Here is a 22,543-nt window from a genome sequence, read left to right on the forward strand (position 1 = left end):
TAGTATGGTTATGTAAGAGAATTCTTTGTTTTTAGGGAATACATGCTGAAGTATTTCAGCTTACATAACGGTACACGGTGTCTGCAACTTTTTCTTCAACAGAATCAGGGAAAAAACAGAAAGAGGGAGAGGAGAGAGAGGGAGAAAAAAAAAACAAATGTAGTAAAATGTTAGGAGTTGGGGAATGTGGGCGAAACATATTCAGGAATTCTTTGTCCTGTTCTTGAAAACTTTTCTGGAAGTATAAAATAATGTCAATTTTTTTTTGGTAAAAAAAGAATTAATTTGAATATCCTTTGTTATAGTATCTTGGGGGAATTTTTTCTGTGCTTTTCTAAGTTTTATGCATGGAGTCATTTTTTTTAAAGAAGGAGAAAAACTTTAAAAGGGCAAGAGAGTCTGAAAGTAGCTTGGATGAAGCTCAAACAAACAATGAACCTGAAGGACAGCAAAGTAAAGATGATTATTTCCACCAACAAGCACGAGGGATGGAAACAGAAGAAATCAGAAGAAATCACAGCACCAGGAAATATCTGTGGCACCAGTTGGAAAATGGGGGAAATATCCACATATCTATGGAATCCGCAAGCATGTCCTATAAGGAGCACACCTACACACTGGTCTCTAAACCACACAGGACCTGCTGCTCTTCCTCAGAGGATTATCTTGAACACCAAGTAAGCTAATGAAGCAAAAAGATCTTAGGAAGCTGTATTATGTCCTTCCTATCTATAGTTTTGTTTCTTGTTTCTATATGAACAGTCTTATTGTGGATGCATCTGTTCCAAGTTAGATCAAGCCATTTTGGGAAGGAGGCAGACCAGAAACTATAAATAAATTATTATTTATTTCATCCCAGGTGGCTATCACATCTTTACTGCCTTGTGATGAAATCCATCTGACTGAGTAAAAACAAAAGAAAGAGTCCTGGGACTTCCCTGGTGGTACAGTGGTGGTACAGCTCCACGCTCCCAATGCAGGGGGCCCGGGTTCAATCCCTGGCCTGGGAAATAGATCCCACATGCATGTCACAACTAAGAGTTTGCATGCCACAACTAAGGAGCCTGCCTGCTGCAGCTAAGGAGCCCATGGGCCACAACTAAAGAGCCTGCCTGCCACAACTAAGACAACAAACTAACTAACTAAATATTTTTTAAAAACCCCAAAACAAAATAGAATAATGAAGTCTTAAAACATCCACAACAGAGTGACAACCTTACCTCTTTCATGTTTGAGATCCAAAACCTGTTTTTCATTCTCAATTTTGGCACAGGATTTCAATACTTCTTGCACTTTCCCAAATTTTGAATCTCTTTCATGCCTTTGTTTGTTTCCCCCATCTGCCTGGCATATTTCTTTTTTTTTTTTTTTCTAAAATTGACCATTGTAACCATTTTATTTAGTTTTTAGAAATGTTTTATTTATTTATTTATTCATGGCTGTGTTGGGTCTTCGTTGCTGCACGCAGGCTTTCTCTAGTTGCGGCGAGCGGGGCTACTCTTCATTGCAGTGCCCATGCTTCTCATTGCAGTGGCTTCTCTTCTGGAGCACGGGCTCTAGGCATGCGGGCTTCAGTAATTGTGGCATGTGGGCTCAGTAGTTGTGGCTCTCAGGCTCTAGAGCACAGGCTCAGTAGTTGTGGCGCACAGGCTTAGTTGCTCCGCGGCACGTGGGATCTTCCCGGACCAGGGCTTGAACACGTGTCCCCTGCATTGGCAGGCGGATTCTTAACCACTGCGCCACCAGGGAAGCCCTGGCAAGTGGATTCTTAACCACTGCGCCATCAGGGAAGTCCCTATGCCTGGCATATTTCTAAGTTTGGCAAAAATCTTTCATTATTTTGAGGTTCAGTCCATAAATTACTCCCTCTGAAAGACTTGTCTCACTCCTCAGCCTGTTATTTTTTTCCTCTTCTGTGCTCCCTAAATCCCCTGTTACAGATGGTATAGATAGCTCTTATAACATTGGGCTCTAATCATTACTTTATGTATCAGACCCTGAGTTCCTCCAGAGAAGGGTCTGTGTTTTACTCATCTCTCTATATCCGGTGCCCAGGAAGTGCCTGACAAAGTAGCTGATCATTGTCTCCATTCAACAAACATTACTGGGCACCGACTACCTGCTGGGCACTGACTACCTGCTAGGCACTGTGCACGTCTCTGGGGATACAACGATGAACAAGGAGCTCACAGACCAACAAGTAAACCCACCATGAAAATACAGCACTAAAAATCAGGTGTGTAGAGGGTTCCATGGGAGAACAAAGGTGGGGGGCCTTATCCACATGAAGGGGTGGGGATGGGGAGCAAGGGGGGAACTCAGGGGAGGCTTCCAGGTGGAGCTAAGTCTTGAAGGATACAGCATGTGCAATTGCCTGGAGGTGTTGGGATGCATAGCACATTCTGAGCGGTATTTAAAATGGCTGGAACTTGCGGGAGAAGAGTGTGGTGATGAGTGGAGAGGATTGGAAAGGAGGGGAGTGGGGAGAGATGATTTGCCATTAATTATCTGTTCACAAAGTGGGCAACTTACAGAGAATCACTTGTGACTTGACTGTGGTCTTGGATCAGCCAAAAAGCTCAAGTAAAGCATCTGGAAATGGACATGATAGGGCAACTGACAAGCTGCCTGTCCATTCATCCAGCTCCAGTTTCTATTCCCAGGTCAGTTGTGTCATCAAAGCATTAAGTTCCTGCACAGTATTCCTCAGCCCCTCCCAGCCAGCATGCCACATTCCGTTCTTTCTTTACAGAAACTTCAATGAAGAATTGCTGGGTTGAGGGCTTCCCTGGTGGCGCAGTGGTTGAGAATCTACCTGCTAATGCAGGGGACACGGGTTCGAGCCCTGGTCTGGGAGGATCCCACATGCAGCGGAGCAACTAGGCCCGTGAGCCACGACTACTGAGCCTGCGCGTCTGGAGCCTGTGCTCCGCAACAAGAGGCCGCGATAGTGAGAGGCCCGCGCACCGCGATGAAGAGTGGCCCCCGCTTGCCACAACTAGAGAAAGCCCTCACACAGAAATGAAGACCCAACACAGCAAAAATAAATTAATTAATTTATAAAAAAAACCCTCCTACCCCCAACATCTTCTTTAAAAAAAAAAAAAAAAAGAATTGCTGGGTTGAATAAACAGGGCGGTATAAGTGGGAAAGAGGCGCACAGTCCTGAGATGGAATCCCAGCTTCACCACTTGCCAGCTGTGTGACTTTGGACAAACTGAGCTTCAGTTCCCCTCTTTGTAAAATGTAAACAATGACCTTCCTCCACAGTATTGCTGTTAAGATGAAATGATCAAATGTACCTGACATGTAATCACTCAAAAGTGATTCGTTTGTTATCCCTTTGGATGGTGTCTCTGTTACCTTTTGTAAAATCAACGTGGAAAACATGGTCTTTGACTCCTTCCCTGCCTTTTGAAATCTAGTCATCCTACCCTCCCCCTGGACCAAGAGCCAGTCCTCGTGGGTCCTATGGAGGGTAGTGCATCTGTCACAGTCAAGTCTACCTGCTCTCAGGTGACCTATGGTTATGACCGTCTCTCACGCAGCACTGGGAACACTGCAGGCAGAGAGATGACAGCTGACTTGAATTGCTCTCTTCGCCCTGTCGCTCAGCTTTATTGGGACCAAACACAATCACTTTCTATCAAGCTTTAGCTTGAGGAAAACGGTTTCCCTACAGGAGATTCTGCATACTTTCTGGTTTCAGAAAATGCACACTGGGTAACCCAGTGGTTTTCCATTTTTGGCCTTTCTGCCTGAAATCTTTCAGTCAAATTTATAGCATAAGTGTTGAACATGGTGATGCTTGGAAGTAGCTATTACTTTTTTCATCTTTCCAACCACCAAGTTATGTTTCATCCTTAAAAATCTTACTTAAAAACATTGCTTCATGGGCTTCCCTGGTGGCGCAGTGGTTGAGAGTCCGCCTGCCGATGCAGGGGACACGGGTTCGTGCCCTGGTCCGGGAAGATCCCACATGCCGCGGAGCAGCTGGGCCCGTGAGCCATGGCCGCTGAGCCTGCGCGTCCGGAGTCTGTGCTCCGCAACGGGAGAGGCCACAACAGTGAGAAGCCTGCGTATTGCAAAAAAAACCCAAAAAAACAAAAAAAAAAAACATTGCTTCACTCTGTAAACTGCCTCAACCCCTTCCAAAAAGAGGCGTGGTACAAACTAAAATCCAATTCCTCCCTATCTGTGGACTCAGTTCTCTTAAAATCCAATTAGGATGAATTACAGCATTTGGGAAATGGCTGGGGAACTTTCGACAGATAATTCTGACAAACCAGTCAACCCACTGAGTATTTTTTGAGCACCTACCTCCAAGCTAGTATGGAATTTAAGGATCTTCTTCCCTCCTGCCCTCATTACTACATATGGTAGGAGATAGGGAACAGGGAATTTTTGGCATAATCTCTCTTCCGCCTTCTAAAACTTTGGGGAATTGAAAGTAGCTCCTCCTCTGTAAAGGGCAACCTGGTCTACCAGCTCCTGTTTTTGGATACTCAAGCAAGGAGCATCTCAAAGCCAATCAGGATCCATTATGAAGTTCTCAGCAGTGTCAGGAGTTAGGATCTAAGGACTCAGGTCTTAGGCAAATGTCTAGTTCAGGGCCAAACACTGGAATGGATCAGCCTTCTCTGGCTTCTGCTTTCCTCCCAAGTTCACTAGGAGCTCAGGGGCAGACCCTTAAGAGGGGAAATGGGAGGGGGAGGAACTGGTCAAAGGACAGCTCTAAGCCAGGGAACAGGGCATTGAGACTGGACCTGGGTTGTGCGTGAGTGCGTGTGTGTGTGTGTGTGTGTGTGTGTGTGTGTCTGTGTGTGTGTGTTACAGGGTGGGAGGCTAAGGACTATGCATTAGGTACCAGACAGTTCCAACTTCTGCTGTTTAACCCTGTCTCTGCCATTCACCTGCTCTGTGGTCCAGGCAATCCTCTGACTTCTCTGAGCAGAAGTTCCTGATGTTGAAGGAAGTCTTCTACACTCCAGTCGTCCCAAGTCCAGAACATTCCCTGCCCTTTCACACTTCCAGGCTGTTCCTGCTGCCAACAGAGCCCATTCTCTTTATGCATGTTAGCAAACTCATCCTTCAAAATCTAGCTGAAATGTCACCTCCTTTGGAAAACCTTCCTTAACTCTCCCTGGCAGAGCTAGGGGGCACCCTCTTTACTCCTGCAGTGCTTACTTCTCTAAACGTCGCTCTAAACGTAACTACCACGGTGTATCACACCTGTTGGTTGATATGTTTTCCCCACTAGATTGAGCTCCCAAGGAGCAGAGACTGTCATATTTATTTTTATATCTGCTACAGTACTTAGCGCAGTGCCTGGCATAATAAGTAATCACTGAATGAATGAGTGAAGGAAGGAATGAATGAGTGAACAAAACAGTTGGTCTAGGAGGTACTGTCTGGGTACCAACGAAGGGATTCCATCTTGGGAAGGTTTAATGAGTGATACACGTGAAAGCACCAAACACAATCCTCGGTATCTATTAGGGACTGAAAAAACCGTTTGCTGAAATTCAATCTTTTGTGGTTTGACTTCTTTGCCTGATGAGGCAAGAGGCTCCACTGTCCCATTTGAAAAAAGATAAAATCCACTAAAGGAAAAAAAAAAAAAGCCCCATTCACTTCTAAACAGAATGACCTACCTTTCATCGTTTTACACCTGGATCCATTAATCAATCACCAGCCGTGTCAGAATTCTAACCTTTACAGCTCAGTTAACCAACTCTAAGATGTCTGTCACCCTTTAAGTGCTGAAAAAGGTGTAAACCCAGAGGAAAGTGAGAAAGATCTCAGAGTGCGAGCAGGGACCAAAATAGCTGGGCTGAACCGAAGATGGAGAGATTACCAACAACACCGCGTGATTGGTCCGCTGGCCAGAAGGCGGGATTTTGGTTCCCGAGAAGCCGAAGCTGAGACGTTTAGCTGCAGCGGCAGGCAAAGGAGAGAGCGGAGAATAACAAGGAGAAAAAAAGTGGCCCGAAGAGGGAAGAGAGCGGCAGACAGCAGAGGCGGTGGTGAGATTAGAAGTGTCAATGGAGGCGGCAAGTAGCAGATCAACTGGTGTGCTGCCGTTTGCTCTTGGAAAACAGAGATGGCCATGGGGGAGGAGAGAGATGGATCGGTCAAAACAGCGTCTCCTGGGGCTGTTCAGGAGCATTTGCATCTGGTTGGGTGTGAGCCCAAACCAGACTGTACAGGCCTGGAGAAGGAGCAGGGGAATGATTAGGATCTGGTGTTTGGTCAGGAATCCAGTGGGTCTGAAGGTAATGTCAGAAAGGCCAGAGGCGAAGTCTACAAAGAAGGGACAGGCAGGAAGGTGTTAAATTTGGAAGCATGGGCTGGAATGAGAAAGAAAGAATCAAAGATCTTGATCAAAGAGTTTGGGCAGCTGAGGTCATAATCTAGGGTGACAATGTAACAGGAACAAGGCATCGACCTCAACATGCATGGGAAGTCCAAGTCCACTTCTAGAGGGACAGCGACAAGCTAGAGCATGACTAAGGGAGAGTGGCCAGGAGAGTGAGGGAGTCATTCATAGGAACCATAGCCCACGAGGAAAGATGAGGGATGTTTAGGCTGGAGAAGGGAGGACTGCAGGGGACATGACTGTCTTCAAAAAGCCAAACGGGTATTCCCTGGTGGCGCAGTGGTTGAGAGTCCGCCTGCCGATGCAGGGGACGGGGGTTCGTGCCCCGGTCCGGGAAGATCCCACATGCCGCGGAGCAGCTGGGTCCGTGAGCCATGGCCGCTGAGCCTGCGCATCCGGAGCCTGTGCTCCGCAACGGGAGAGGCCATAGCAGTGAGAGGCCCATGTACCGCAAAAAAAAAAAAAAAAAAAAAAAAAGGCCAAACGGCTATGGATAAAGGAGATTTATCCTGGTTGGCAGACGGCCAAGCTAAGACCAGCACAGGAGATCACAGGACATAGATCTTGACTCACTCAAATAAACAGCTTTTTAACAGAGATGTTCTAATTATAGTAACAAGGATATAGCTACTATTATTAGAACTCCTACTACATACCTGGCACTGTGCCAGGCAGTCTAGACTGCAACGACCCCACAAGGTAGGAATTATGATCCCCAATTTGCAGCTGAAGAAACTGAGGTTCAGAAAGGTTAAATAATCATCCAGAGCCACAAAGCTAGTAAGTAGCAGGATTCAAACCCAGTTGTCTCTGAAACCAGGCATTTCACACTGTCAGACCACTGGACAGGCATCCCTTTCCCCTCACAGGACTTTCTATAGCTCACACTCCTTTCTGTACCTTATCTCAGATCACAGTGAGCTCAATACCCTTCTGCTGTGATTCCTACGCCACCCCCCACCCAGTTATCAAACCAGAAGCTTCATATGACACACGTCTCCCTGCTCTCCTTGGTCCTCATTGTCTTTTACCAAAGAACTATTGGCTCTACCTCCTAAACATCGAATCTGTTTCTGTCTATTCATTCAATAAGTATTTATTGAGGACCTACTACGACGTCCAGGCACTGTGGGCTAGGCTCTGGGATAGAACATCGAACAAAAACACTCTCCTTACTTTCTAGCTACAGTCTAATGGATGAACCATGTTGCCATAAGTGCTATGAAAAATAAAGTAGGGTAAGGAGATGGAGAGTGATGGGACAACTTTTTTTATTGAGAATGGTCAGGGGACGTCTGTGAGGAAGTCACATCTGAGCAAGAGACCTGAAGGAGGCGAGGGAGTTCCAGGAAGAGGGAACAGAAAGTGTAAATACCCTGAGGCAGCTTCAAAGTCTTCCCATCAAGAGCTTTTGAGGGAGGGGGAAATGGGAGGTATTAGTCAAAGGGTACAAAATTTCAGTTACACAAGATTAATAAGTCCTGGAGAGCCACTGTACAGCATGGTGCCCGTAGTCAACAATACTGTATTATACACTTAAAACATTTGCTAAAAGGGCAGACCTTAAGTTCTTAGCACAAGGTGATGATGATGGTGGTGGTGGTGATGATGATGGTAGAAATAAAGAGGGCAGGAGGAAACTTTTGGAGGGGATGGATTTCTTTATGGCATAGATTGTGGTGATGGTTTCACAGGTGTATACTTAGCTCCAAACTCATTAAGTTGTATGCAGTAAATATGTGCAGCTTTTTGTATGTCAATTATACCTCAATAAAGTGGTTTTAAAAAAACCAAGAGGCTTTATGATATGGTCCCTGACTACCTCTGCAGCCTCCTTTACCACTCCCCACCTAGCACTCTGTGTTCTAGTGTGTTCTAATTCTTCCAGACCCTGACATAAATAGTTCCTTCTGTCTAGATCACGCTCCTCTCTCTTTCTCTGGGGAAGCCTTCCTTGACCCCTTAACTCAAGAGTTCCTTCTACATCCCTGGTCAGTACCCATCCTTCTCCTTATCACAACTCTTATCACACAGTGTTGCAATGGAATTGCTTGTCTCCTCTGCTTGACTACACAATGCCCGAGGGCGGGGCCCATAGTCTTGTCTTCTTCACTATTGTATCCCCACACCTAGCACAGGGCCAGCACAGATACCTCTTTATTGAATAAAACAAGTTGAAGTGCTCAGGGAGAGGATGAGTGATTGCTGGTCAAATTTTGCTATGGAACAGAGTTTCTCAATTCCGGCACTACTGGTATTTTGGGCCAGATAATTCTGTTGTAGCAGGGCTGTCTGGTGCATCGTAGGACATTTAGCAGCATCCTGGGCTTCTACAAGATGCCAACAGCACCACCCCCTCAGCTGTGACAACCAGAAATGTCTCCATTGGCCAAAGAGTTCCCTCGACGGTGGGCAAAATTGTCCCATGTTGAGAACTACTATTATAAAGGGATTCCCATATAGGGCTGCCTTGAGTATTCTCTAAGGGTCCTTTCAACCCTAAATTCTGCACTAGGCATTTAGGAAAAGCACTAGGCATTCAGTCAATAGCCTCCTAGGATGGGGCTCAGAAGGAGAGCTGGTTTCCTTATCTGAGCAGGTGGACATGAATGGTAGTGAGGCGTGGAGAGCAGTGAGGAGCGAGGCAGCTTGAGAGGACATTTCGGGTATGGTTAAGAGTACACGCTCTGGAGACACACCGTGCTGCGCTCAAATCCTAACTCTCCCATTTGCTTGTTACACAACCCTCAGCAAATTATTCAGCCTCGCTACTGCTCACATCAAGCTCCATCTGCATAATGTCCTTAGCATGTGCCCCATGGAGGGGTTGTAAAGATTAAATAACATAATACGGGGTATTGAGTGCTCAGTAAAAGATAGCAATAATAATGGCTGTTATTTTCCTGATAGGTGACAAACAACTCTAAAGCCCTCACTGCACTGTAGCCCCAAACACTGAGGCTGTGTTTCTCACTGGGCAGTCCTTGTGCATCATGGCCTGTCAGCATCACATCATCCAATGAACTTGTTAAAAGTACGTATTCCCAAACATGAATTTAGACCTACAAAATCAGACCCTCTGAGGTTGGGAACTAGGAATCTGCGTGTTTTTTTTGTTTGTTTGTTTGTTTGTTTGCGGTACACGGGCCTCTCACTGTTGTGGCCTCTCCCGTTGCGGAGCACAGGCTCCGGACGCACAGGCTCAGCGGCCATGGCTCACGGGCCCAGCCGCTCCGCGGCATGTGGGATCTTCCCGGACCAGAGCACGAACCCGTGTCCCCTGTATCGGCAGGCGGACTCTCAACCACTGTGCCACCAGGGAAGCCCGGAATCTGCTTTTTTAAAAAGAGAGCACCTGAAAAAAAAAAAAAAAGAAAGAAAGAAAAGAAAAGAGAGCACCTAAAGTGATTCTGTTGCCTACCAAAGTTTGAGAACCACTGCAGTTAGGACGGCTGGGAGTTGATGACCCTGTGCCACAAAGAACGGGCATGTTACGTTCAGTATCACCTCTGATCTGCGAGGACAGGAAGCATGTTGCCATTTAGGAAAGCCTGCTGTTAAAGTTGGCTCAAAAGCCAGCCCCTGCCCTCTGTGCCTCAGCTCTGCTCTCATCCCTGGGTCCTTCACCCGCCTGTCTCCTCAGCCAGCCCTTACAGGTGGGTTTTGGCCTCAGTTTCCCTGGCTGGCACTCAGGTCCTAAACTGAGATTGTAAGGACGCTCATCTGTTTCTCAGGACCTCATGTTCCCTGCCTGGTTCTCAGTGTCCTCCAGAGAGTGACACTCTAGTCCCTACACACCTGGGAGCTGAGTGAGGTTGTATCTGAAAAGACAGGTCACTTGGGACCAAGATGCCACCACATGCCAAATATTACTTAACTCTGCTGCTTCCAGCTGAGTGTCCTTGGGCAAATGACCTAACTTCTTTAAGCCATCATTTTTATTCATCCGTTACATAGAGGATATTAAAAGAAGGGTTGTTAGGAGGATTCAGTAAGATGATGATTCAGTAAGATTCAGTACTAGCTAAAATTATGGCCCTTCAAAGATGTCCACATCCTAATTCCCGAAACCTGCTATGTTGCCTTACATGGCAAAGGAGACTTTACAGGTATGATTAAGTTAAGGATCTTCAGGTGGGGAGATTAGCCTGGCTCATCCAGGTGGGCTCAGTGTAATCACAACGGTCCTTATAAGAGGGAGGCAGGACATCAGGGTCAGAGATGGAGACGTCAAGACAGAAGCAGATGTCAGAGTAATGCCATTGTCGAAAGGGGGCCACAAGCCAAGGAGTGCGGGCGGCCTCTAGAAGCTGGAAAAGGCAAGGTGCGAATTCTCCCCTGCAGCCTCAAGAAATAATGCAGCCCTGCTGACACCTTGATTTTAGTCCCTTTAGTCCCATTTCAAACTTCAGACTGTAAGATAAGAACTAATAAATTTCAGAACTGTAAGAAAATAAATTCGTATTGTTAGAGGCCCCAAAGCTCGTGGTAATTTGTTTCAGTAGCAGTAAGAAGCCAATAGATGAATGTAAAGCATTTAGCAGATCCTGGCACATAGTAAGCGTTCTCACAATGTTATTGTCTGTATTTTTCTCCCACACTCTTCAGCAGTACATGGACCACCACCTTTGGTCATTACTGCTGGACCGAATCACTGTGTCCTTTGGTGACTCCTCAGAGATCAGCCTTATCACTGTGGCAGTTCCCTCCAACTCCCGTCCCACCAAAACTCCGCTTCCTCCTCCACCCACAGAACTGAGGTCCCAGCCTTGCCGCTGAACCCACCCGAGTTATAACTAATTTTTTAAAACTTCAAATGTGAAGGCCTAGCCATGGAGGTATCTAGAAAATGCACTCATCAACAAATACTTAGGGATCATCTAATTTAACACGCTTATTTTGCCGAAAAGAAAAATAAAACTCAGGGAGAAATGACTTATCCAAAGTCACAGAGCAAGTTAGTGGAGGAGCTGAAAACGGAGGCTAGTGTCCCTGCCTCCCAGGGAGGGTTCTCTCTGCCATGCTACACCCTCCACGCTAGCTCTGGTTTGCCTCCAAAGGCTGTGTCTTTTTAAAATTTTCTTCTTTTCCCACTCACAGCCAGTCTAAAAAGGGCCCTCAGGATCGCCCACAAATCCCAACTTAGCTTCTTGACAAACACCTTAATGGCACGGCATTGCCTCTTGGCTGCCACGATCTCTCGAGTGGGTGGAAAGTGCACCAGCGGGAATTCCCTGGCGCTCTGCACCGTGTCCTTGGCCCACTCCCAGGAGGCCACCACAAGCCAATCACCATGCCCAGGGGTTTTGGATCAGCCAGACACTGGGATGTCTGAGTTTCCCGATTCTGAGGAGGCTTCCTCCTATGGCCAGGAGGGTAGCCATGCGCACATTCACTCTCTGAGAAGCGAGGTGCCTTAGTCTTCCTTGCCCTTTCCAGCGCCTTCCTGCAAATCTGCCATCATTTTCTGTCCAATGGGGCTTAACTTATTGATGAGTTTAGAAAAGGGAAGAAGGGAGACAAAGACCGTGGTCAGGTCTTAGTTTCTCAACTGCAGTAGGCAGATGGCTGAAGTAGATAACCTCTAAGTAATTATATAAAGTTCTATTACTTTAGCTTAATTGGATTGAGCGTGGAGCTGGTCCTCACGGCTAGTCTTAAAGTCCAAGCTCCTCAGCATGGCACTCAGCAAGTCTCATAGTCTGATGCCAATGCACCTTTCTAGCCTTACCCTCTGACTTGTATGCCCCACCCTTCTATTCCCTACACCAAGTGCCCCCTCCTCTAGCTACTGATCTACTTGTGTTGCCTGAACACATCTTGCAAGTTCCTTCCTCTCTGCCTTTTTTCATTCCCTCTCCCTAGAAGGCCTTTCCCACGTGGATACTGGCCTCTCCCTGATGAACTAATAGATAAATTTCCTTTGAAATGCAACTCGAGTGTCACCTCACCTGGGAGGACTATCCAAGGTTAAATGGACTTCCTCTGTGCTCCCATATGCACCCCTTACTTACAGCATCTTTCATGGTACATTATCAATAGTGGTTTCCATGCCTGTCACTGCTACTGAACTCTTACTCATGGAGCTTACAGCCTCGAGGGGGAGGGAAACATGGAAAGACGAAATGTTTCATTCCAACGGTGATAAGTGAAGGAAAAGGTGCTGGGAAAGAAAGTGTGTGACAGGAGATCTAGGCTGTGACGTCAGGGATGGCCTCCCAGAGGATGTGACATCTCAGCTGAGACCTGTGTATGAGCAGAAGAGGTGAAGGTGAAGGTCAAATAATGAGTGCCCCAGGAAAAGAATAGCTTATTGAATTCCTGAGATGGGAAGGAGCCTACCTATTAAGAAAAGAGAAAGAAGGCCAGGACAGCTGGAGTTGACTGAGAAGCTGGTATAAAAGGGAGCAGAGAGGTGGGAGGACTCGGTGATGCAGGGGCTCAGAGGCCTGATTAAGCAGCCTGGGGGACTGCTGGGTACAAGGGGCTTACGACACTAATTGTTCTACTTTTGTGTGTGTTTGAAATTTTTCCATAATAAAAATTGAGGGGCTTCCCTGGTGGCGCAGTGGTTGAGAGTCCGCCTGCCGTGCCCCAGTCTGGGAAGATCCCACATGCCGCGGAGCGGCTGGGCCCGTGAGCCATGGTTGCTGAGCCTGCGCGTCCGGAGCCTGTGCTCCGCAACGGGAGAGGCCACGGCAGTGAGAGGCCCGCGTACCGCAAAAAAAAAAATTAAAAAAATTGAGAAGTGGCCATAGTATTGTAATATGAGTTTAGCCTTTACCTTAAAAGCCATTGTAAGCAAGGTGAGAGTAGGAGTCACATACTAGATTTTTTTGTTTAAAAATTAAAAAAAATTAAATATTATAAGCATTCAGAAAGGCATAAAAATAATTTTTAAAAAACCCTTGAATAGGGGCTTCCCTGGTGGCGCAGTGGTTGAGAATCTGCCTGCTAATGCAGGGGACATGGGTTCGAGCCCTGGTCCGAGAAGATCCCACATGCCGCGGAGCAACTGGGCCCATGAGCCACAACTACTGAGCCTGCGCGTCTGGAGCCTGTGCTCCGCAACAAGTGAGGCCGCGATAGTGAGAGGCCCGCGCACCGCGATGAAGAGTGGCCCCCGCTCGCCGCAACTAGAGAAAGCCCTCGCACAGAAACGAAGACCCAACACAGCCAAAAATAAAAACAACAACAACAACAACAAAAACCCTTGGATAATCACCAACCGGCTTTGTTAAATCTTGGCTTTTGCCATATTTGCTTCAGATATAACTGGCCCCTACGTAGATTTATTTATTTATTTAAATTTATTTATTAATTTATTTTTTACTGGAGTAAAATTGCCTTACAATGTTGTGTTAGTTTCTGCCACACAGTGAAGTGAATCAGCCGTACGCATACACACATCCCCTCCATCTTGGACCTCCTTCCCACCCACCCCCTCCATCCCACCCATCTAGGTCGTCACAGAGCACCTAGATTTATTTTTAAAAGGTCACTCTGGCTGCCGTGGGAAGAAGGATTAGAGGCAGGCAAGAGAGGCGGATCAGGTGGGAAGTTTCTGGAATCCAGGTGAGACAGGATGGAAGTTTAGACTAAAGTAGAGGCAACAGTGGTGGAGAGAAGCGGCCACAGGGAAGATCTGTTCAGGAGGTGGAAGTGCTGGGCTGGCAGCTGATACTACTGAGGCAGGTGAGAGGAAGACCAGCTGAAGGATGGCTCTTTCTGGCCCAGTGCTTTTGGGGCACAGAGAATGGTATGCATGTGAGTGTTTGTGGTACAGAAGTGAGTTTTAAAATTATTATTGCTGGGACTTCCCTGGTGGTCCAATGGGTAAGACTGTGCTCCCAGTGCAGGGGACCCAGGTTCGATCCCTCATTGGGGAACTAGGTCCTGCGTGCATGCCGCAACCGAGAGTCCGTGTGCTGCAACAAATATCCCATGTGCCACAACTAAAGATCCCACATGCTGCAACTAAGACCCGGCGTAGCAAAATAAATAAATAAATTTAAAAAATTATTGCTAACAGAGTTGTTAATAACCATGCCTTGCTTTTCTCTACCTACCTTGTTATAACAACGTGTCTGATTTTTGAGAAAATATTACCTTTTATAAATGTGGCTTTGCTGTTATCCTATAAATCATCAAAGCCTAGTTTCAAGTTGCCCTTGAAAATGAATGCATAGAGTAATGATGAAGAAAAACCAGGGAAGGACTTGAACGAAACTGATCCTGAGGGCCAGTGAAACCAAATGATTTGTTCCAGAATTGCTCAGCTGGGGAGGGCCAGAGCTGGGGTGCACAACTTTTATCCACACACTAGAACAGGTAGGTATACAGACCTGAGTTGTGTGAAGAAAGCTAAAAGCGCCCAGGGCAGCAGCCAGCTCCTAGAACAACTCAGAACAGGCCTCGGTGCCTCCATCCCCTCAACACGGCTCTGAGAACCTGAGCAGGTCACTTCTCTGCTCAGAAACCTTTCATGATTCCTCTCAGTCTTTGGACAAAAGCCAATTTCACAGTCTGCTCTCAGCCTCCCTTTCCAGCCTCTTCTCAAACACTCTTACTGGAAATAGCAATAACTCAAGGCCTCAGGCACATCAAATCCTCTACCATTTCCTAAATACGCCCTGCACGTGTGTGGATCCTTGGTTCATGTTTTCCTTCCCTCTGGACTGCCTCACTCACTGTTCTTTGTCCGTTTCCTCCCTCAAAGGTTCATCTTCGATACCAACCTTCTTCTAGAACATTCCCTAACTTCCCCAACCCTATCTCCTCCCCTTTTGGGGCTTCCCCAGACCTTTAAACCTCTAGCATACATTAATTTTTCTTCAAAAAAGGTACGGACTTTTGCGTGCCAAGCACTATGAAAGAAGTTCGTGGGGGACACATATAATACAATCGATTTTAAAATATTTATCAAGTATCTAGAATGTGCCAGGCACTGTGCTAGGTCCTGAGGAGTCATTGGCTGCAGTCTATTAAGAATTGCTTCCTCTGATTTTGAGTCTAAACTATACCATTCATAAGGCTAGGTTTAATCTGTAAGACTAATCTCTCTGGTACAACTATAATTTACATTTATTTGCTCTAAAACTACCTCTTTCAATGACTGGAGTGGGATATACCTGAAAGTGGAGGAGATTAGCTAAAAGGCTATTATAATAATCCAGAATAGGACAGTTTCATATATAGGGAAAACCTCAGATCTAGGACAGAAAACCCAGCTTCTGGTCCTTGCTTTACTGTTTATTAGCTCCATATGGGTCTCTGGACAGTGTGTGGACAAGCCACATCATCTCTCTGAGTCTCCGTTTCCTCCTCTATAAAACGAGGACAGTACCCTCCTAGTCCACCTCATGGTGTTGTTGCCAGGATCAAGTGGGGCCAGGCACATAAAAGCATCTGGAAAATGCAAAGTGCTTTACAGATATGAGGCTATTAATGTGATAGGAAAAACCATAGTAGTAATAAGAGAAAATGATTTAAAAATGCAGCAGAGTAGACTCAGGTTAGGTAAAAGGAAGAACTTCCTAACAGTGAGAATTTTTTTTCAGACAAGAATGAAGATATATTGGAGGCCATGATCACATTGAAATACATTTTTGGCTTGGGAGTCTGTTAGTGCTTCTTAATAGGCCTACCCCACCCCTAAACTCATTTAGGGCTCTAACTTTCCTTGACTACAGGTGCAAACTGAGGAACTTTCTCCATCTGCCCAGAGCAGACCCCTCAAAACCAGTCTACAGAGCAGGAATCCAATAAGCCCTGGGTCCTGGAGTCACACTCTGTCACTCACGTGGCCTGTGCTGATTGGCTTGTCTCTTTCTGCCTATACTGACCTTCCTCACAATCAAATTGGAAGTTAGGAGGGCCAAAAATCTATTTATGGGGCATTCTACTCAGCTAATAATAATAGAAAGAGATGCTTTAAATAAACCAAACACAGGAAGCCAATTAGAGAATCAGTGGGACCCCTCAATGTGAAAAATACAAAAGAAAGACTGAAGAAAGCAAAGGAGAAAACAGATTGAACAAATTTTTTTTTGGTTTTGTCTTTTGGTAATAAAAGATCAGAAATATGAAATCAAAGCCAAAGATAGTGAAAACACTTTCAACCAAGAAGTCAGGAAACCAGGGAAAAGTTCTAGTTCTGAATCACCTACTATCAGGCTTAGTGACCTTGGGCAACTCACTTATGGCAATTTACAAAGTATCTGTTAAGTGCGCTTATTTAGGGATCTCTAAGGTCATGGCCACCTCTCAATTCCTCTCTATTGTATATCACTACCACTTGATGACAGCCTATATGAAAGAACTCAAGGGTGTCATTGTGGAACCACTGACAAGCAGAATAGCCTCTATTTTCATTGAAGGAAGGACAGGCAGGCTATAAGTTTTATCCCTAAGAAGGGTTTTAGAAGGCACCTTGAGACCACATGCCCATGAGTGTCTATTTCAGATGCATGTAACTTTTTGGCCTAAAGGATAAAGAATCATTGGAGGCTTTCTGAGTAATTAACAACGAACATTGAGAGTTGAGGACTGTGCTGGATCTAAAAACATAAAGCACTTTGGTTGGGGAAGGCCCTGCCTAAGAACCTCAACCCTTTTCCTGAAAATAATGTTTAAGTATCAAAAAAAAATTAAATGACAAGCTGGCTGGAGCTGCCTCAAAGTGCTCTTCTGAGAAGAGAGAAATAAATGCCTAGAGAAGTCAGGGAGAGTTTCCTAGAGAGGCAGGGCTTGAGCTGGAACTTTAAGAAAGGAGGCAGATGGATGGGGGGAGGTACAGCATGTGTAAATGTCCAGGGAAACATGGGGAGCTTATCTTAGGATAAAGGAGAGACAAGCTTGTCTGGAGTAAGGATGTGTATGGGTGAGCAGGGGAAAAGGCAGCTTCGAGTGAGGCGGTGGAGTCAGACTGCAGAGGCCTTAAAAGACAGAGAGAGGACTAAGCAACGTTATCCTCTCGCTGAAAAGCAGCAATATTTCTATAAGGTTTCAATCACGTGATCCACTAGGATTCAATGAGGGGATAATAGTGTGCAAACTGTCCACAGAAGGAGTGGATATAATTATCTTTCAGAAAGTTTTGGACAATATATTAGAAATGGAAAATGGAGACACCATGGAACTGAGGGTGATGAGGGCCTGAGAACTCAGAGAGAAAATGGTAGAAGGAAATAAACAATAGAAGGCAATAAATAAATAGGTGGAAATAAATAAATAGATGGAGCTGGTCACGTCTCTAAATGAAAGGAGATTAAGAATGCAGGGGTCCCCAAGAGATCATGCTGGGACCTGTCTGATTTAAATTTTTTATCAGTGATCCAGAAAAAGTGGAGCAAAGTGAAAATTTCAGGACCGCAGATCATACTAAGCCCTTTCAGGTAGGGACATGCTCTGCCAAAGGAGAGAGAGAGAGAGAGGGAGGGGGAGAGAGAGAGAGAGAGCTGAAGGAAGGTACTGAGTGGGACACAAAATGGCAGATAAATGTCAACGTGGGAAATGTAAGGTAACAATGTACTCCGGTAAGAATAATACACAGATAGGGTGCTGTGTTCCAGGCTAGCAGTTTTGACCCAGGAAAGGGATCGGGGAGCTACTGCGGATTGTTTCCTAAAGGCAGTGTCCTAATGTGTTGGGATCAGGAAGGCTGACAGAGATAGGCAGAAGCAGGAAGGGACCTAAAAATCAAAGAGGAAATCATCCTCCTTTGTGTAAGATGACAAGGTCCCATATCTGGGAGAATGGTCAGGTTGACATCCATTGAAAGTTAGGACCCAAGGATATCTAGAAAGGGATAATTAAAATGATTCACGAGGATGAATGTGACTATTCTAGAGGTGGCCTATTATAAGGGGGAGACAAGTATGAAAAGACAAAGGCTAAGAGAGGTGGAATAATCAAAGCCTATAAAACTGATAAAGATAAGGACTGGGTAGCATTACCTTCTCTCCAAATCCTAACATATTCAACCAAAAAACCTCCTCTTAATGCTTGAAATATCATAGGAATAAAAGGGTTTCAGAGTTGAGATCATTTAGCCCTATCTCTTTGTATTAGAGATGGTAAAATTCAGGCTTAGAGAGGACAAGGAAATGGCCCAAGGTCACAGAAGCCACCAGGAGCCAAGGTAGTGTTAGAAGCCCAGGCCTCCTAAATCCCAGGCTAGGGTCTTTCAGCCTCACCCTGTGCATTCAGGAAGACTAAAGGAATCCTACTTTTTATAGGGTACAAACTCATGAAATGCATTACTTTGAGAGGAAATAAAGCTGAAAACACAAACAAGCTAGGGAAAGTTTTCACTAAACGTCAACAGCAATTATAAGGCATTTGGAAGAAAACTACCAGCAGGACCAGAGACTTTCTACACACCCTAATTTGGGGGGGGGATCATGTACCCCTTTGAGAGTCTGAAGAAACCTAGGGATCCTCTCCAAGAAAAACCCATTTGCACATACAAACACAATTTTACAAAAGATTTCAGACTCCCTGAGTCCCATGCCCAATTAAGAATTCCTGTTCTGGCAGATTCTTCTGAACAAATACACTGCTTCAACAAACACACTCCATCTCTTACGATAAGTGAGGCAATCACTCTGATATTCCTCAGCAAAAAAAAAAAACACTGTCTCAACGTCACTTATCAGAATTGCAGTCCTGTAGGTTGGAAGAGACCAGAGATATTACCTAGTCTAACTGCCCCCCGCCCCCCTTGTATGACATAGGATAATATCATGGTTAAATATGTGGAGACTAGAGTCAGCCTGCCTAGGTTAGAATCCCAACTCCACTACTCACTAGCTGTGTGATCTTGGGCAAGTTACTTAGTTCTCTGAGTCTGTATCCTCATCTGTAAAATGAGGAAAATAATTACAATTATCTCGTAGCGTAGTTACGAGGATTAAACGCGATAATTCACATAAAACTCAGCACCAGGCCTGGCACATAGTGAGTGCTCAGTCGATGCTACCTGGCATTATTGTTATTATTATGCTTGTATCCAGGCAGGTATTATGCATGCATCCATCCAGTCCCCTCCTGGAGCTTTTGCTTGTACATGTCTTTGATGAGCAGCTCCGATTGTTACAAACTTCTTCTCATGTTGAGCGAAATTCGCCTTCTTGCGACCCTTACCCCCACCCCCGTTGGCCCTAGTTCTGTCCTGCGGGGCCACGCAGAGCAAGGCCGTCCTTCCTCCACGTGACAGCCCTTCAGATACGAAGACAGTGATCGAGTCCTTCCCCCGTCCCCCGCCGCCCTCCCCGCCCCCCGCTCCCTCCCGCCCTGTCCTCTCGTCTCCAGCCTGAACATCCTCGGGTCCTTCTCCCAAACCACAACAGACTGGCTGCGCTTACTATTTACTCCCAGGCATTGTACGGTTTTCCTCACACATAGGCAGGCCACACGCCACACCGCCACAGTTCCGACCCTCCCGCTCCGCCCCCGCCCGCTGCCCCTGTCCGCGGTGCTGAAGCAGCTCCGGGCCCCCGCGGGCCTGGCGCGGCCCTTCCAAGCCCCCGCCCTGGGCCGCTAGCCCGGACCCCCGGCGCGGACCCCCGGCACGCCACCTCCGCGCCCCGGGCGGCCGGCGCGGCCCGGCCCAGCCCAGGCCCGGCCCCGGCGCCGCCCCCCGCCCTGCCCGGAGGTCCCGAGCCCGCGCCCCGGCCCGGCGCGCCAGCCCCACCTGCCCGGCGAAGGGCGCCTCCGCCTCGGCCGCCCGCGCCGCCCGGTCCCCGGCCCCCGCCGCCGCCGCCGCCGCCGCCGCCCGCGCGGCGCCCGGGAGGCAGCAGAGCGCGGGCAGCAGCAGCAGCAGCCGCTCCGGGGCCCGCCAGAGGCTCCAGCGCGGGGCCAGGCCCGGCGGCGGCGGCGGCAGCCCCGGCGCGGCGCGGCCGCCCCGGCTCTTCGGCATCCCGGCGGCGGGGCCCGGCCGCCCGGCTGCGATGGCGGCGGCGGCGGCGGCGGCGGCGGCTCCGGCCGGGTCCTCCCGCTGCAGCCGCTGCGGAGCCGCCGAGTCACCGCGCCGCGGACACGCGCCCGGCCCGCCTGTCTTCGCCGCCGCCGCCGCCGCCTCGGCAGCCAGCGCGCCCCCGCCTCCGCGCGCCGCGCCCTGGCGAGGGACGGCCAGGGGCGCGGGGGCAGCACCCAGGCGGGACCCGCGGAGCCGGCGGCTCCGGGCCAGCCCGGAGACACTGGCCGAGGAACGACGCTGGGGTGGGAGTCGCAGAGGCCAAAAGAACCGCTCTGGAGGCAGGGTCCAAAGGGGTGGAACTGGAGGAGGGGGGCCTGAGTGGCAGCCCAGGGGGAGGGGGAAGAGGCTAAATAAATAATCCTAGAAATAGAACCACGCCGCGGCTCTGGGAGAGGATATCCGGGGTTGGGGGTCCGAAGCCAAAGGCATAGTCCTGGGGGAGAGGGTCTGAGGCGGGACACTGCAGGAGGGGGTCTGGGCCTGGGGGAGGGGAATGAGGAGCTGCCCTGGGGTAATGGTGAGGTTGAAGGGAATGAGCTAAAGAAATGGCCCTGGAGGAGAGGGTCTGAGAGGGTGGCAGTGGAGAAGGGAGGGCAGGGAGGGTGAGAAACTAAAGAATAAACCCGAGGAGCATTTCAGGGGGCTAGCCCTGGAGACATTAGGTGAAATTAAGGTGAAGCTCATTCTCTTACCCACAGAGGGAGAGACATCAACCAGCTGGGAAGATCATCTTTCATCCAAAACAACCCATATTTATTGAACACTTTCTATATATATGTAGGGCTCTGGGCTACTTGGATACCAAAAAAAAAAAAAAGAGGCTGATTCCCTGAAGTGTAGATGTTTACAGCTTGGTGAGAAAGCATAAGTACAAAGAAACACAGAGTGGCAAACACCAAGTGTCAAAAAGCATACAGGCAGGTGCTCCAGGGATCAGAGGAGGCTTGATGGGGGACTGGAGAAGTCAGGACAGGCATTAGGGGTTGGGTGGCGGCAACTCTAGCTAAGCCTTGAAGGGAAGGCCAGATTTAGACAAGGGAAGGGGAATGGAGAGGGCATGATGTCAGGTAGGAAGATGAGGGTGTACAAGACATGGCTGGGGCAGTAGATCTGTTTCTCTGAAGCACAGGGTTCCCATAGGAAAGTGCTGGGATGTAGGGAAATAGTCTAAGACTGTGAACCCTAGGAAAATGAATTTGGGTTATGTTCTGAAGGGAAATGGGAGTGGTTGTGATTGAAGGTTTTTTTGAGCAAGATGGTGTGTGGAAAATGATGTTTTATGGTTACCTGGTAATTTGGAGGTGTGGAAAGGGAACAGGCTTTAGAGTCGGACCTATGTTCAAATCTCTTGTCTCTGTTCACTTTTATAAAATGATGCTGATTTTACTGCATAAGGTTGCTGTAAGGATGAAGTGCTCAGCACTTAATAGATGTTCCATATTAGTTCCCCTCCCAGTATATAGAATAATGACCAGAGGAGGCAAAGAGACTAGTTGGGAGATTACTGCAACCTTCTGCATACAAGGAAATGATGATAACAAACATAATTAGCATTTATTGAATGTCTACTATGTATCGAGCACTGGGTTAAGCCCTTTACTGTATTATATCTCATTTAACCATGACTCATAAGTGGCAGAACTGAAGCAATCTGACCTCAGAACCCAATTTTTTTTAAGGGTGGGGGAGAAAAAAGAGACAAATTTAAGACATATTGGGCAAAGAAGAGGGAAAGGAGTTTGGAGTAATGGCAAGTCCAGAAAGATGGGTGGTGGTGGTGTCTTCACAGAAATGGCATTGTCATAAGGAGGAACCAGCTCGAGGGAGTTGACAAGGGCTTTGGTTTTAGGCCTGCTGAGGTGGAGGTGACCACAAGATCCGTGAGATGGGTCCAGCAATGAGTTCAGAGGAGGGTGGAGAATAGGTATTTTGGAAACATCCAGGTCAATATGATAGCTGAAACTGAAAGATAGGAGTAGGAAGGAGCAAAAGCCTGAGGGCCCCCTGTTGAGACATGTTCAGTCTAAAGAGTGGTCAAAACGATTGAGGAATCAGGGTTATGGAATATGCAGGAAGGGGGAGAAACGTTTCGAGGAGAGGGAGAGGGGTTGGCAGTGTCGGGGAAATCAGAGATGGAAGAGGGCACCCACACCATTGAATTGAACAGCTCACAGTCTAGGAGG

General features: G+C 47.4%; 1 protein-coding gene across 1 annotated transcript in view; it reads right to left on the minus strand.

Moving 5' to 3' along the window:
- Window positions 1-20,300, minus strand: part of MMP24 (matrix metallopeptidase 24) — a gene marked incomplete at its 5' end in the record, with an annotated part of 45,897 nt that extends 25,597 nt beyond the window's left edge. Inside the window, one exon of the mRNA XM_081256268.1 lies at window positions 20,076-20,300. Within this exon, the coding sequence (XP_081112394.1) occupies window positions 20,076-20,300 (225 nt within the window). The remainder of the gene's footprint in view (window positions 1-20,075) is intronic.
- Window positions 20,301-22,543: the final 2,243 nt, after the last annotated feature.

The sequence above is a fragment of the Mesoplodon bidens genome (assembly GCF_964165515.1).
Source record: "Mesoplodon bidens genome assembly, chromosome: 15".
Classification (NCBI taxonomy): Eukaryota; Metazoa; Chordata; class Mammalia; order Artiodactyla; family Ziphiidae; genus Mesoplodon; species Mesoplodon bidens.